Source organism: Triticum aestivum, chromosome 2D (genome assembly GCF_018294505.1).
Source record: "Triticum aestivum cultivar Chinese Spring chromosome 2D, IWGSC CS RefSeq v2.1, whole genome shotgun sequence".
NCBI lineage: Eukaryota > Viridiplantae > Streptophyta > Magnoliopsida > Poales > Poaceae > Triticum > Triticum aestivum.
Window position 1 is genome coordinate 118316946 of NC_057799.1, and position 12995 is coordinate 118329940.

Consider the following 12995-nt stretch of genomic DNA (forward strand, 5'->3'; position numbering starts at 1 on the left):
AGAACTGCGAGATCATCTCTCCCCCGCGCGCCCTCCTCTGCCTCGCCGGCCTCCGGCTCCCTCCTCCTCAGGCCCCGCGCCCCGTGGCTGTGACGTGACGCCGCGGCGGTTCGAGGAACAGACAGCGTGAACGAGCACGGGGAGGTGGAGACGAGGGGGGAGAAGACGCCGACGAGGCCCGCCCGCAGCTGCACGGGTCGCTGGATCAAGCGATCGCGGGCGTTGGTTTCTGATCGGACGGCGCCTGAGTGGCCACGAGGTTTTTTCTTTTATCTCGTCCTGATGGATTTTATTGCCTTGTCTTGTGCGCACCAGATCAGGCATCAAACTGAAACATTTGCCGCACTGAGTATTCTTATTATTTTCCCTAAAAAAAGAGTATTATTCTTATTCTTAGTGGAACAAGGAAACTGGATTCGGTAAAAAAAATCCTTTTAACTGGATTTAGTTTTTTTAGTGGGTTTAACTGGATTTAGTATAAATATGAAAAACAAGGAAACTAGATCCTGTAAGGTACAGTTGCACATTGCAGTGGATTGCAATATTGCAGGTGGATTTGGGCCTTTCCTTTTCCAAGTATGACCCGCATGCAAATAATCATCATCATGCATAAAAATGCACCATAGCTCACAGCCTCACAGCCCAAGTCTCCAGCACATCATGATCCAAGGATCGAGCCATTTCCAGCATCAGGGATTCAGGATTCCAGACACAAAACACACATGAAGGGTGCAGGCAAGAAACTATTCTTTTTCCTAGGGAACGAAAGAAACACTTGAGAGAGTTGCCGCTCACAGAAACACAACAACTCCAGCAGCAAAAGACAGGACTACGATTCGAGGATAAAGCGCGACACTGGAGCCTGATAATTAACACGGTGAACAAGTCACAAAAACAGACACCGCCAGAATTTTCCGCTCACGATTCAGGCTAGGGGACGAACAGCTAAGCGAACGACACAAAAGAGCAAGTATATTTTGCAACCTACTGATGCCTGATAGTCCCTAAACCAATCCACTCGCTCTTCTTATTCGGCTTCTTTGATGGGTGGTGAAGGCTCCACTGATGTCACCAGAGAAAGGCTTTTGCAGTCCAGATATCTGAAACAAAGGGGCGTAAAAATCAGTTCAAACTCGATATTCATCCCAGCAAAAAGCCAGTAGATAGTCCACGCAATTCGAGGGTATGATGAACGACACAGAGGAAGGGATCCAGTGCACGCTTCACAGTTTTACAAAAAAAAAAAAATCAAGCGAACGCGTAATAATGTGCTTTTCTGATATAAATTCTGATCAAAATAAATTCTACGATGGAGATTTATTTTGATAAACAGGTAATAGAATGAAATATCAATAAGCTAAATGGTACTAACAACAACATGATGATCATGCCAACAATAAGGCTGGTGAATTGTTGAATAGGGATCACCATTTAATAGTCATGGGCATGCATCAGCAAATCAAAAGCATCACATAATCAACTTTCTGTAGTATGAACAGTGCAAACTGAATCATGCAATCAGGAGTTAATTGCAAACAATGGCCATACAAATAAATGTGAACTTAAACTTACTTTCTTTCATCCATGCAGGGTGCATTATTTGCTTCACCATAAGCTCCCTAAGTTGCTTTGCTTCGGGGACAACAAATACTATGAATCCCCAAACTACTCTGGGGATATTCTAGTCTACAGACTTTTCGGGAGTACTCATCTAGATGCTACAACAGATTACCAGCTACCCATAGACACAGAATAGATTACCACACAACATAAGACTAACACGACAGACACGAAATTAGAAGCTAAAGTGACAGCAAAGGAGCAATATATGTTGGAATTCCTCCAACCATGCTATCCTACACCATTTTGATGGAATATACCTCACCAATCGCATCAACTAAAACATCCTCCTGGAATTGTCATCTTCCCTCAGGAACGGCAGGTCAGGCAAATTCTCCATTATATCATCTGATGCATCAACATCCAAATCAAACCCAATGTCCCCATCCGCACCAAAATGCAACATCATGCTGTCATCAGTTGCCTTTGCCACCTCATTTATGTTAATTCCTCTTGAATTCTCAGTGTGTCCACCCTCTGCATTTTCACTCCAATCAGGCCCAAGCAAAGATGGCTCAATGCCGCTCTCCACACCGCCAGAAGCATGCTTTTTGAGGCCTCCCCCAACCTTCTTGCGGGCTGCTGTCTTCTTGATTTTACCTCTAGGCGGCCCTGCCACAGTGCCACCACCAGCACTCTTATTCCCAGGATGTGCATTTGATGGCGGTGCATTGGCATTAGTATGTCCAACTCCAACATTATTCCCAACATTCTGCTTACCAAAATTATCCGTAGGTGCTGGCTGAGATGCTGGCTGTGGAGCAGATGAATCCCGTGGCATCGGGAAGAATGGCTTCCAGTCAGTGCACAGATCAGCGGGCTTAGGAAAACCCATTGGGATGAAACCCCAGGCGCAGTAGTAAAAGTCGGTGCCGGGCACAATAGGCGGAGCAGCCGGGAGCTCGGTGGCCACGAACGGTCGCCGGCACCCGGCGCTCGCGCACATGAGCGAGCGGCCCACCAGCAGGCGCTCGTACTGGTGCACATGGCAGCAGTGGGGGCAGACCGTCCAGAACGTATCTTCTGCGGCAGAGGCGCCGCCGGGAGCAGCAGGAGCGGGGGCGGCGCCGGTGGAGGTGCTCTCGGAGAGGTGGGCGAAGGCTTCTTCAACGGCGCGGAGGGCGGTGTCGGCGCCGGGGTGGGGATTGCGGCGAGGGGCGAGGAGGTTGGCCAGGCGGCGGAAGGCCCGCTTGACGTCGGCGCTGTCGGGGTTGGGCTGGAGCTGGAGGATGGCGAGGGGATCGGGGCGGCCGGAGGGGAGGAGGCGCTGGGCGGCGAGGTGGACGTCGGCGACGGCGAGGAGCTCGTCGGCGCCGGGGAGGAGGGGGTCGGCGTCCACCGCATGCTCCGCAAAGCGCTTGCAGCCGACCAGGTCGCGCGCGGCGAGGAGCCTGGCAGCGATCTCCAGCGACCGGGCCGGCTCCACGCCGCCGCCACCGGCGGAGGAATCCATGCGGCGCGGGTGTGGGTGGGGGTTGGGGGAAGTCAGCGAGTGCTTGTAGGGGCACAGCTGTCAGACCGGCGCTTAAACACCTTCTCGTTTGGGTGAGACAGCTGGTGAGTGTTGTGAGAGCAAAATCGCCGCTTGGAGGCTTGATGGTGAGCATCTCTCTCACCCTCTCTGTTTATATGGACCACCGTCTAAAAAGATTTCCTCTCTCATTTTTAATCACCCCTATTTACAGCGATTTATTTACTACGATTTACAAAGATTACATTCATTTCGTAACGGTTACAATACCAACGGTAATAATTTAAACTTTATTTTTTCAATGGCTCTATTCCAACGGTTCGTTTTCAACAGCTTTATTCCACGTCTAACGGAGTACTATTTCTTACCGACCACATTTTCAGACATGAGTCTTCCACTTTGATCATGCTAACGTGCTAGCAATGTGTTAATGCTAAGACGCCTCTTTGAAATCTTTGAATTTGTGCAGAGCATAAAGAAACAGGAATATGTATAAAGCATGTGCCTAAATTGTTGCACAAATAAAAAAATGTCATGTTAAATTAGCACACAATGCGTATGAAGTTGGAATCGAATTAAGAAGGTAGATGCATATCTTGTCTTTGTTTGTTTCTTTTGATCTAAATTTAGAATAACATGATAGTGTGTCCATAACAGGGCCTGGATCCTGGACATCCAATGCGCCATGGGACCAGCGGCGATGGTGCAGTACGTTGAGCTCTGGCGCGTCCTTCAGCACATCATTCTTACTCCGGACCCTGATGTGCTGCGTCGGCGATGGACCGAATCCGGAGCCTACTCCGTGAAATCCTGCTACAAGGCCATGTTCATCGGTTCCACAACGGCGCCCCACTGGAAGCTCACATGGCGCACTTGGGCGCCTCTCCGTACTCGGGTCTTCGCCTGGCTAGCCGGCCAGGACCGTTGCTGGTCCGCCGCTCGCCTCGTGCGGCATGGCCCGTCGCATGACGACTACTGCATCTTCTGCGACCAGGTGCTCGAAACCCTGGATCATCTCCTTATGCACTGCCCGTTCTCCAAGGCTATTTTGGCACGAGGTGTTCGCGTGGTGTCGCGCCCCCGTCCCCCTCCCTCGCGACGATGATCGTTTTCTGGAGTGGTGGACCTCCATCACATGCCGAGCAGCTACCGGTATGCGCAAGGGCCTCGCCTCCCTCACCCTCCTCATCACCTGGTCCATCTGGCGTCACCGCTATGCTTGCATCTTCAACAATGTGCGCCCTTCCGTCATGAACCTGCTACAGACGATCAATGACGACGCTAGGCCCTGGGCCATCGTCGGGGCCAATGACATCGCATGTTTCATGCCTCCATGATGTACTCTGTAGTTTTGGGAAACCCCCCAACTCTCTTGCTCCCTATCTATCAATGGAATGATACGCGTTTTGTGTATTCGCGAAAAAGGATAGTGTGTCCATAACTTCATATGTTATTGAATGCCAAAGCGACAACTAGGAGCATTTTGATTATGCATTGATTAAGATGAATTCTTGTTCGCATCGTAGTAACAAATAAAAGTCATCCCTGAATAACAAATTTGATGTTTGCTTATTACCAAGCTGGTGTGTAGACATATTTTGTGCCAATAAATTATCCTCATTCATCGTTCAGTGTTTTCCTTCCATGAATTTGGTTTCACTAACATTGACAAAGAAGGTAGAGCAGTGGATCAAAAGGTATATTTATCTATGATTAGATCCTTGCATTATCTTTGTGCATTTAGGTGTGATATCATGTTAAGTGTACGTATGTGTGCCATATTTCAAGTCGCTCCAGAGAGACGTCTTATGATGGTTAAGAAACCCTAGATATCTTGTTTATACCTGAAAAGTTGGGCTTTGGTATATTTAAGGATGCCACCTTTGATCTCGTAAGTTATTCATATTCAAATTACACGAGAGATCGCGTAGATAGGAAGTCCACCTCCATAACATTCCGATTCCTTGCGAGATGTTAGTGTTGGGAATCGTTGCATGGAAAACAAAAAAATTCTACGCACACGCAATGATCTATCCATGGATATGCATAGCAACGAGAGGGAGAGTGTGTCTATGTACCCTTGTAGACCGTAAGCGGAAGCATTTCAGAATGCGATTGTTGTAGTCGAACTTCTTCTCGCGTCAACCGATCAAGTACCGAACGCACGACACCTCCGCGTTCTACACACGTTCAGCTCGGTGACGTCCCTCGCCTTCTTGATCCAGCAAGTCGTCGAGGTAGTAGATGAGTTCCGTCAGCACGACGGCATGGTGACGGTGATGGTGAAGTGATCCTCGCAGGGCTTCGCCTAAGCACTACAAAGATATGACCGGGGGTGTAAACGGTGGAGGGGGGCGCCGCACACGACTAAAACTATTGTCTAGTGTGTGCTAGGGCGGCCCCCACATATATATTGAAGGAAATATGCCCTAGAGGCAATAATAAAGTTGTTATTTATATTTCCTTATATCATGATAAATGTTTATTATCCATGCTAGAATTGTATTAACCGGAAACTTGATACATGTGTGAATACACAGACAAAACAAAGTATCCCTAGTATGCCTCTACTTGACTAGCTTGTTAATCAAAGATGGTTAAGTTTCCTGACCATAGACTTGTGTTCTCATTTGATGAACGGGATCACAACCTTAGGAGAATGATGTGATGGACAAGACCCATCCGTTAGCTTAGCATAAATGATCGTTAAGTTTTATTGCTATTGCTTTCTTCATGACTTATACATATTCCTTTGACTATGAGATTATGCAACTCCCGAATACCGGAGGAACACCTTGTGTGCTATCAAACGTCACAACGTAACTGGGTGATTATAAAGATGCTCTACAGGTGTCTCCGAAGGTGTTTGTTGGGTTGGCATAGATCGAGATTAGGATTTGTCACTCCGAGTATCGGAGAAGTATCTGTGGGCCCTCTCGGTAATGCACATCATGATAAGCCTTGCAAGCAATGTGACTAATGAGTTAGTTGCGGGATGATGCATTATGGAATGAGTAAAGAGACTTGCCGGTAACGAGATTGAACTCGGTATGAGGATACCGACGATCGAATCTCGAGCAAGTAACATACCGATGACAAAGGGAATGACGTATGTGAAAGCACAAGTGCTCCCTGGGTGGTTTTGGTAATTAATGTCAACATATCTCTTGTTGGACTAATGCTTCTACCTAGTATGTTTCAGATAAGTTCAACAATGGAGTGGCATGGACTAGAGGATGTGGAACCTCTTCAAGTTGCTGAGGACAAAGGATTGGCTCAAGCTCAAAGCTCAGGACTCTACATTTTCTATTTTAGTGATCTAAGATCACATTGAGTCCATAGGAAAGCCAATACTATTAAGAGGGGATGAGGTGTTGCTTAATGGCTTGCTTGCTCAAAGTGCTTAGTGATATGATCCAAAGCCCTCAACCACTTTCTCACATCCACATATGTCCCAAACCAAAAGTCAAACTCGGCCCCACCGAAACTTCCTATCCGGCGCCGCCGAGTTCAATTGACATAGCCACTACCAGAAACCCTAGTCTTTTCGGTCTCATCGATAGGGATTTCGGTCTCACCGAGATGGGATTGCAAACTCTCTGTTACCTATTGCAATAATTTCGGTCTCATCGAAATATGCAATCGGTCCCACCGAGATTGCAATGCAAACTCTCTGTCACCCCTTCGTAACATTTCGGTCCAACCGAGATGAGCGAATCGGTCCCACCGAGTTTGCCTGACCAACTCTCTGTTTGACTATTAACAAAATCGGTCTCACCGAGTTTGTGTAATCGGTCTCACCAAGATTACGTTATGCCCTAACCCTAACGAAATCGGTCTCACCGAGTTGACATCTCGGTCCCACCGAAAATCCTAACGGTCACATTATGAACTAAATCGGTCTGACCGAGTTTAACAATTCGGTCCCACCGAGTTTGGTAAATTGTGTGTAACGGTTAGATTTTGTGTGGAGGCTATATATACCCCTCCACCCACTCTTCATTCGTGGAGAGAGCCATCAGAACATGCCTACACTTCCAACATACATTTTCTGAGAGAGAACCACCTACACTTGTGTTGAGGTCAAGATATTCCATTCCAACCACATAAATCTTGATCTCTAGCCTTCCCCAAGTTGCTTTCCACTCAAATCATCTTTCCACCAAATCCAATCCTATGAGAGAGAGTTGAGTGTTGGGGAGACTATCATTTGAAGCACAAGAGCAAGGAGTTCATCATCAACACACCATTTGTTACTTCTTGGAGAGTGGTGTCTCCTAAATTGGCTAGGTGTCACTTGGGAGCCTCCGTCAAGATTGTGGAGTTGAACCAAGGAGTTTGTAAGGGCAAGGAGATCGCCTACTTCGTGAAGATCTACCCGAGTGAGGCAAGTCCTTCGTGGGCGACGACCATGGTGGGATAGACAAGTTTGCTTCTTCGTGGACCCTTCGTGGGTGGAGCCCTCCGTGGACTCGCGCAACCGTTACCCTTCGTGGGTTGAAGTCTCCATCAACGTGGATGTACGATAGCACCACCTATCGGAACCACGGATAAAAAATCTCCGTGTCTTCAAATTGCGTTTGCACGCTCCAATCCCTCCACTTTACATTCTTGCAACTTGCATGCTTTACTTTCCGCTGCTCATATACTCTTGTCATGCTTGCTTGATATGTATTGTGAATGTTTAAACTTGTGCCAAAACTCCACATCAACTTAAGGAAATTAAAAACTGCAACTTTTCTTGATTAGAGTCTATTCACCCCCCCTCTAGACACCTCTTCTAGATCCTTTTAATTGGTATCAGAGCCTTGGTCTCCATTGCTTTGGTTTAATCACCATTGGAGGAAGATGGATGTGTCTACATTGCGGAGTCTTAGACATAGAGTGCCTATTCTTGATGGAGAGTTCTTTCATGAATGGAAAAATGAGATGCTTGAGATTTTCAATGAATATCATTTGAACAAGTACATTGCTAGCCCTTGTGCACCTCATGTTGATCCTTTGCATCCTACCCTTCATGAGTCTATTGACATGATCCGCAACCTTAGAACTGTTAATCTTATCACTAGAGGATTGCCTAGAAACTTGATTGGATGTTTGCCTACTCTTGAGTGTGCCTACACTATATGGAAATTTCTTGAGGAAAGATTTCCAAACTATTCCTTGCAAAACTTAGATGAAATTCTCCATAAGTCTATTGCCTTGAGTAAGATGAGTACTAGTGATCCTAAATTTGGTGATTATCTATTTGAGCTTACCAATCTCATGCGTGCCAAAGGAAATGTTGGAATCATTAGCAATATCATATCCGAAGCTATTAGAATTCATAAGGATGACTATTGTGATGATCATTTATCTAATGAATTACCCTCTCTAGGAATTGATCAAATACAAGACGATGTTGAACATGGATACTATGATGAGGATGATGATAGTGACTATGATCTTGACGATGCGATGAGACACTTTGGTCTTATGGCTAATCTTCGCGGCTACATGGCTGGAGGAAAGGAATGGGTCCTTGATAGTGGATGTACTGATCATATGACCGGAGACAAGGATATGTTTCATGAGCTTGCTAAAAACGACGGCCCTCGAAAGTATGTCACCTTTGGTGATAACTCAAAGGGTAAGGTGGTTGGCCTCGGTAAGGTGGCCATCTCACATGATAGCTCCATACAAAACATCATGCTCGTTGAATCTCTTGGGTACAATTTACTTTCAGTATCTAGACTTGCTGATTTCAGTTTCAATGTCCTATTCACTGAAGTAGATTGCCAAGTGTTTCGGAGAGACAATCATAAAATGGTCTTTACCGGTATACGTAGAGGTGATCTTTACATTGTCGATTTCACTAAAAAGGCTCAACCTAGAACTTGCTTAATTGCTAAATCTTCTAAAGGCTGGTTGTGGCATAGAAGGTTAGGTCATGTGGGCATGCGAAATCTTGATAAGCTTATTAAAGGTGATCATATCCTTGGAGTAAAAGATGTTATATTTGACAAGGATAGACTTTGTAGTGCTTGTCAGGCAGGAAAACAAGTTGGAGGGAGTCACCCCGTGAAGAACATCATGACCACGAGAAGACCGCTCGAGCTACTTCACATGGATCTCTTTGGTCCCAATGCTTACAAAAGTCTCGGTGGTAACTCATTTGGTCTAGTCATAGTCGATGATTTTTCAAGATTTATGTGGGTGTTCTTTCTAGATGATAAATCGCAGGTCCAAAAGATCTTCAAAAGCTTCGCTAGGAAGGCCCAAAATCAATTTGAAGTGAAGATCAAGAAGGTTCGGAGCGACAACGGAACGGAGTTCAAGAACGCAAATGTGGATACCTTTCTTGACGAAGAGGGGATTTCACACGAGTTCTCGGCCACGTACACACCTCAACAAAATGGAGTTGTTGAGAGGAAGAACCAGACTCTTATTGAGATGGCAAGAATGATGCTTAATGAGTACAAGACTCCAAAACACTTTTGGGCGGAAGCGGTTGAGACAGCTTGTCATGCAACAAATCGCGTGTATCTTCACAAGCTACTCGGCAAGACGGCATACGAGCTCCTCACCGGTAACAAACCCCAAGTTGGATACTTTCGAGTATTCGGCTCAAAGTGCTACATTCTTGATAAGCATCGTCGTTCTAAATTTGCTCCTAAATCTCATGAAGGTTTCCTACTTGGTTATGGCTTAAACTCTCACACTGACCGTGTCTACAACAATTTCACCCGAAAGGTTGAAGAGATGGTAGATGTGAAGTTTGATGAATCTAACGGCTCGCAAGTAGAGCAATTGCCAATTGATGTAGGAGACAAAGACCCTTCGGAAGCAATCCAAGACTTGTCTATTGGCAAGGTTCGTCCAACGGAGGTGAAGGAGAGTAGCTCGTCTGTCCAAGTGGAAGCTTCTACCTCACGACAAGGTGAACCAAGAGTTAATACGGAAGCATCCACAAGTGGTACACACCAAGACGAAGAAAACGAGGAAGTACACCAAGATGAACATCAACAACCTCCTTCTCCACCACGACAAGAGAACGACAATGTCAACAATGAAGAAGGACAAGATGAAGAAGATGTTCCACCCTGATCAAAGCAAAAGCTCCCATGAGTTCGAGCAAGAGTCGCCAAAGACCATCCCGTCGAGCAAATCTACAATGATATCCAAACCGGGAGAATCACTCGCTCTAGAACTCGTTTGGCTAATTTTTGTGAACATTATTCATTCATCTCTAGCATTGAACCTATGAAGGTTGAAGAAGCATTGGAAGATCCGGATTGGATAAACGCTATGCATGAAGAGCTACACAACTTTGAGAGAAATCAAGTGTGGACATTGGTTGAAAAGCCCGACAACAACCACAACATCATCGGTACCAAATGGGTGTTTCGCAACAAGCAAGATGAAGATGGACAAGTAGTTCGCAACAAAGCACGTCTCGTCGCCCAAGGCTACACTCAAGTCGAAGGTATGGACTATGGTGAGACATATGCCCCCGTTGCTAGACTTGAGTCCATTCGCATCTTACTTGCTTATGCTAATCATCATGACATCACCTTGTACCAAATGGATATTAAAAGTGCTTTTCTAAATGGTGAAATTGAGGAGGAAGTTTATGTTAAGCAACCTCCCGGCTTTGTCAATCCTAAGAAACCTAATCATGTTTACAAACTTCACAAAGCTCTTTATGGTCTTAAACAAGCTCCTAGAGCATGGTATAAATGTTTGACCAAGTTCCTTATTGAAAAAGGCTTTGAAATTGGAAAAATAGATTATACTCTTTTCACTAAAAGGGTTAATGGAGAATTATTCGTGTGCCAAATCTATGTTGATGATATTATATTTGGTTCAACTAACCCTCACTTTAGTGAGAAGTTTGGAAAGCTAATGTCGGAGAAGTTTGAAATGTCTATGAAGAGTGAACTCAAATTCTTTCTCGGTTTGCAAATCAAGCAAACTAAGGAAGGTACCTTTGTATCTCAAACAAAGTACACCAAGGACTTATTCAAGAAGTTCAGTATGCAAGAATGCAAAGGTATGATTACACCCATGCCTACTAGTGGACATCTTGATTTGACCAAAGATGGTGAACCGGTTGATCAAAAGGTTTACCGCTCCATGATTGGTTCATTATTATATCTTTGTGCCTCTCGTCCCAATATTATCCTAAGTGTGTGCATGTGTGCACGATATCAAGCGGCCCCCAAAGAATGTCATCTTAAGGCTGTGAAAAGGATAGTGAGATACTTAATACACACACTGAATTTTGGCATTTGGTATCCTAAGAGGTCATCTTTCGATCTTGTTGGTTACTCCGATTCGGACTATGCCGGAGACAAGGTCGATAGAAAGTCCACCTCGGGTATATGTCAATTTATTGGTAGATCTCTTATGTCTTGGTCCTCCAAGAAACAAAACTCGGTATCCTTATCCACCGCCGAAGCGGAATACATTGCCGCTGGTTCATGTTGTGCTCAATTACTTTGGATGACCCAAACTCTTAAAGACTATGGGATATATGTGAAACATGTTCCATTGCTTTGTGACAATGAGAGCGCTATCAAGATTGCTCACAATCCCGTGCAACATTCTCGAACTAAGCATATTGAAGTTCGTCATCATTTCATTCGAGATCACATTGCCAAAGGGGACATTGATCTTAAGCATGTTCACACCGATAAGCAATTGGCGGACATTTTCACAAAACCGCTTGATGGGAAAGTCTTTTGCCATTTGAGAGGTGAATTGAACATCATTGATGCTTCAAACTTGGAGTAGAAACTCCATTTGGATACATGCAAGGCATGAGTCTTTGACTAATCCTTGATATTTCTTTCTTGTTGCTACTTATATGTCTTGGATATATTCGCACCCTTGCATGCTATCTAACCCTTGTAGGTACTTGGATGAATCTAAATCTATGAGATTGCGACCCACTCACATCTTGAGCAATTTCTACATCACCAAGTCTCTACACAATGGTGGTTGAAGACAAGGAAGCACGAAACCCTTCAAACATATCCTTTGACAATTCTATATTAAGTCTTATGATTGTCATTTTGGATACACAAGTGCTCTTCCTTGCAAGACTAACCCATGTAGGTAGACGAACTCAAATTCCAAGTGGTGCTCCCAATTTTTGATGAGCTACATCAACCTTGAGCAACCCACATGAGTTCAACCACATGATCAAGATCAACACCACCACCCAAGGTATGTTATTCCATCTTAGAGAAGCTCTGCTCCAAGTCATGGGTCAAAGCAACTCAACAAGATGTGAATACATCAAGATGCTTAAACGAAAAATGGTAACCCCATTTTGAGCTTAAACGATGAGTATGAAAAATGATCAAGTGACCTCACTTGACTCCTAAGTCAATGTACTCTAACATAGGTGACTTTGTCACTGACCAATTCTAGATGAAGTTCTCTTGTGTTTCTCCGTGCTCTTGCATTTGTCTCATGCATATTGGTTTCCCCTTTCAAAAAAAACTTCATCTAGATCTTTTCTTTTCTTTTCTTTGCTCTGTTCTGCATTTCCTGCATCAAATTCTTTGCAAATCTTTCAGCTAATTCCTTGGAAATCCTTGTGAGATCTTAATTGTCTAGTGAGCTGAGGTGACAAGTGTTTTCACTGTGATGAACTCGGTCATGCCGGTTTGTTTTCTTCGGTCCAACCGAATTCTTTCGGTGCCATCGAAGCACACAACTCGGTGCCACCGATTTAAACTGCAGAAAAGACAGTTTGCCACTTGTTCCTGCATTCTTTTTATTCTAGCTCCACTCAATGATACTTGTCCTCTACCAGCATCACATTCGACTTGCTGCTTTGCTCTTTGACTCAAGGACCAAACCCATTTGAAACAAAAATCCAGAAGAACCCTTCTTGGAAATTGATGTCAAAGGG

General features: G+C 44.9%; 1 protein-coding gene across 3 annotated transcripts; it reads right to left on the reverse strand.

The window, feature by feature from the left end:
• Positions 1-730: 730 nt before the first annotated feature.
• Positions 731-3202, reverse strand: LOC123052057 (uncharacterized). 3 transcript variants are annotated; one of them, XR_006424428.1, is made up of 2 exons: positions 1573-3198; positions 731-1100 (listed from the first exon to the last, which is right to left on the reverse strand). XR_006424428.1 is itself a non-coding variant. In XM_044475110.1 (2 exons), the coding sequence occupies exon 1, from the start codon at positions 3071-3073 to the stop codon at positions 1898-1900; it is 1176 nt and encodes a 391-aa protein (XP_044331045.1). In that variant the 5' UTR covers positions 3074-3202; the 3' UTR covers positions 731-1100; positions 1886-1897. The 3 variants fall into 3 exon arrangements, 2 of the variants coding, with proteins under 2 accessions (XP_044331045.1, XP_044331044.1); XM_044475110.1 differs by having other exon boundaries at positions 1886-3202; XM_044475109.1 differs by having other exon boundaries at positions 1881-3200.
• Positions 3203-12995: the final 9793 nt, after the last annotated feature.

Coding starts and splice junctions, on each gene's coding strand:
- LOC123052057 (XM_044475110.1), bottom strand. CDS start 3,073: ATGGATTCCTCCGCCGGTGGCGGCGGCGTGGAGCCGGCCCGGTCGCTG.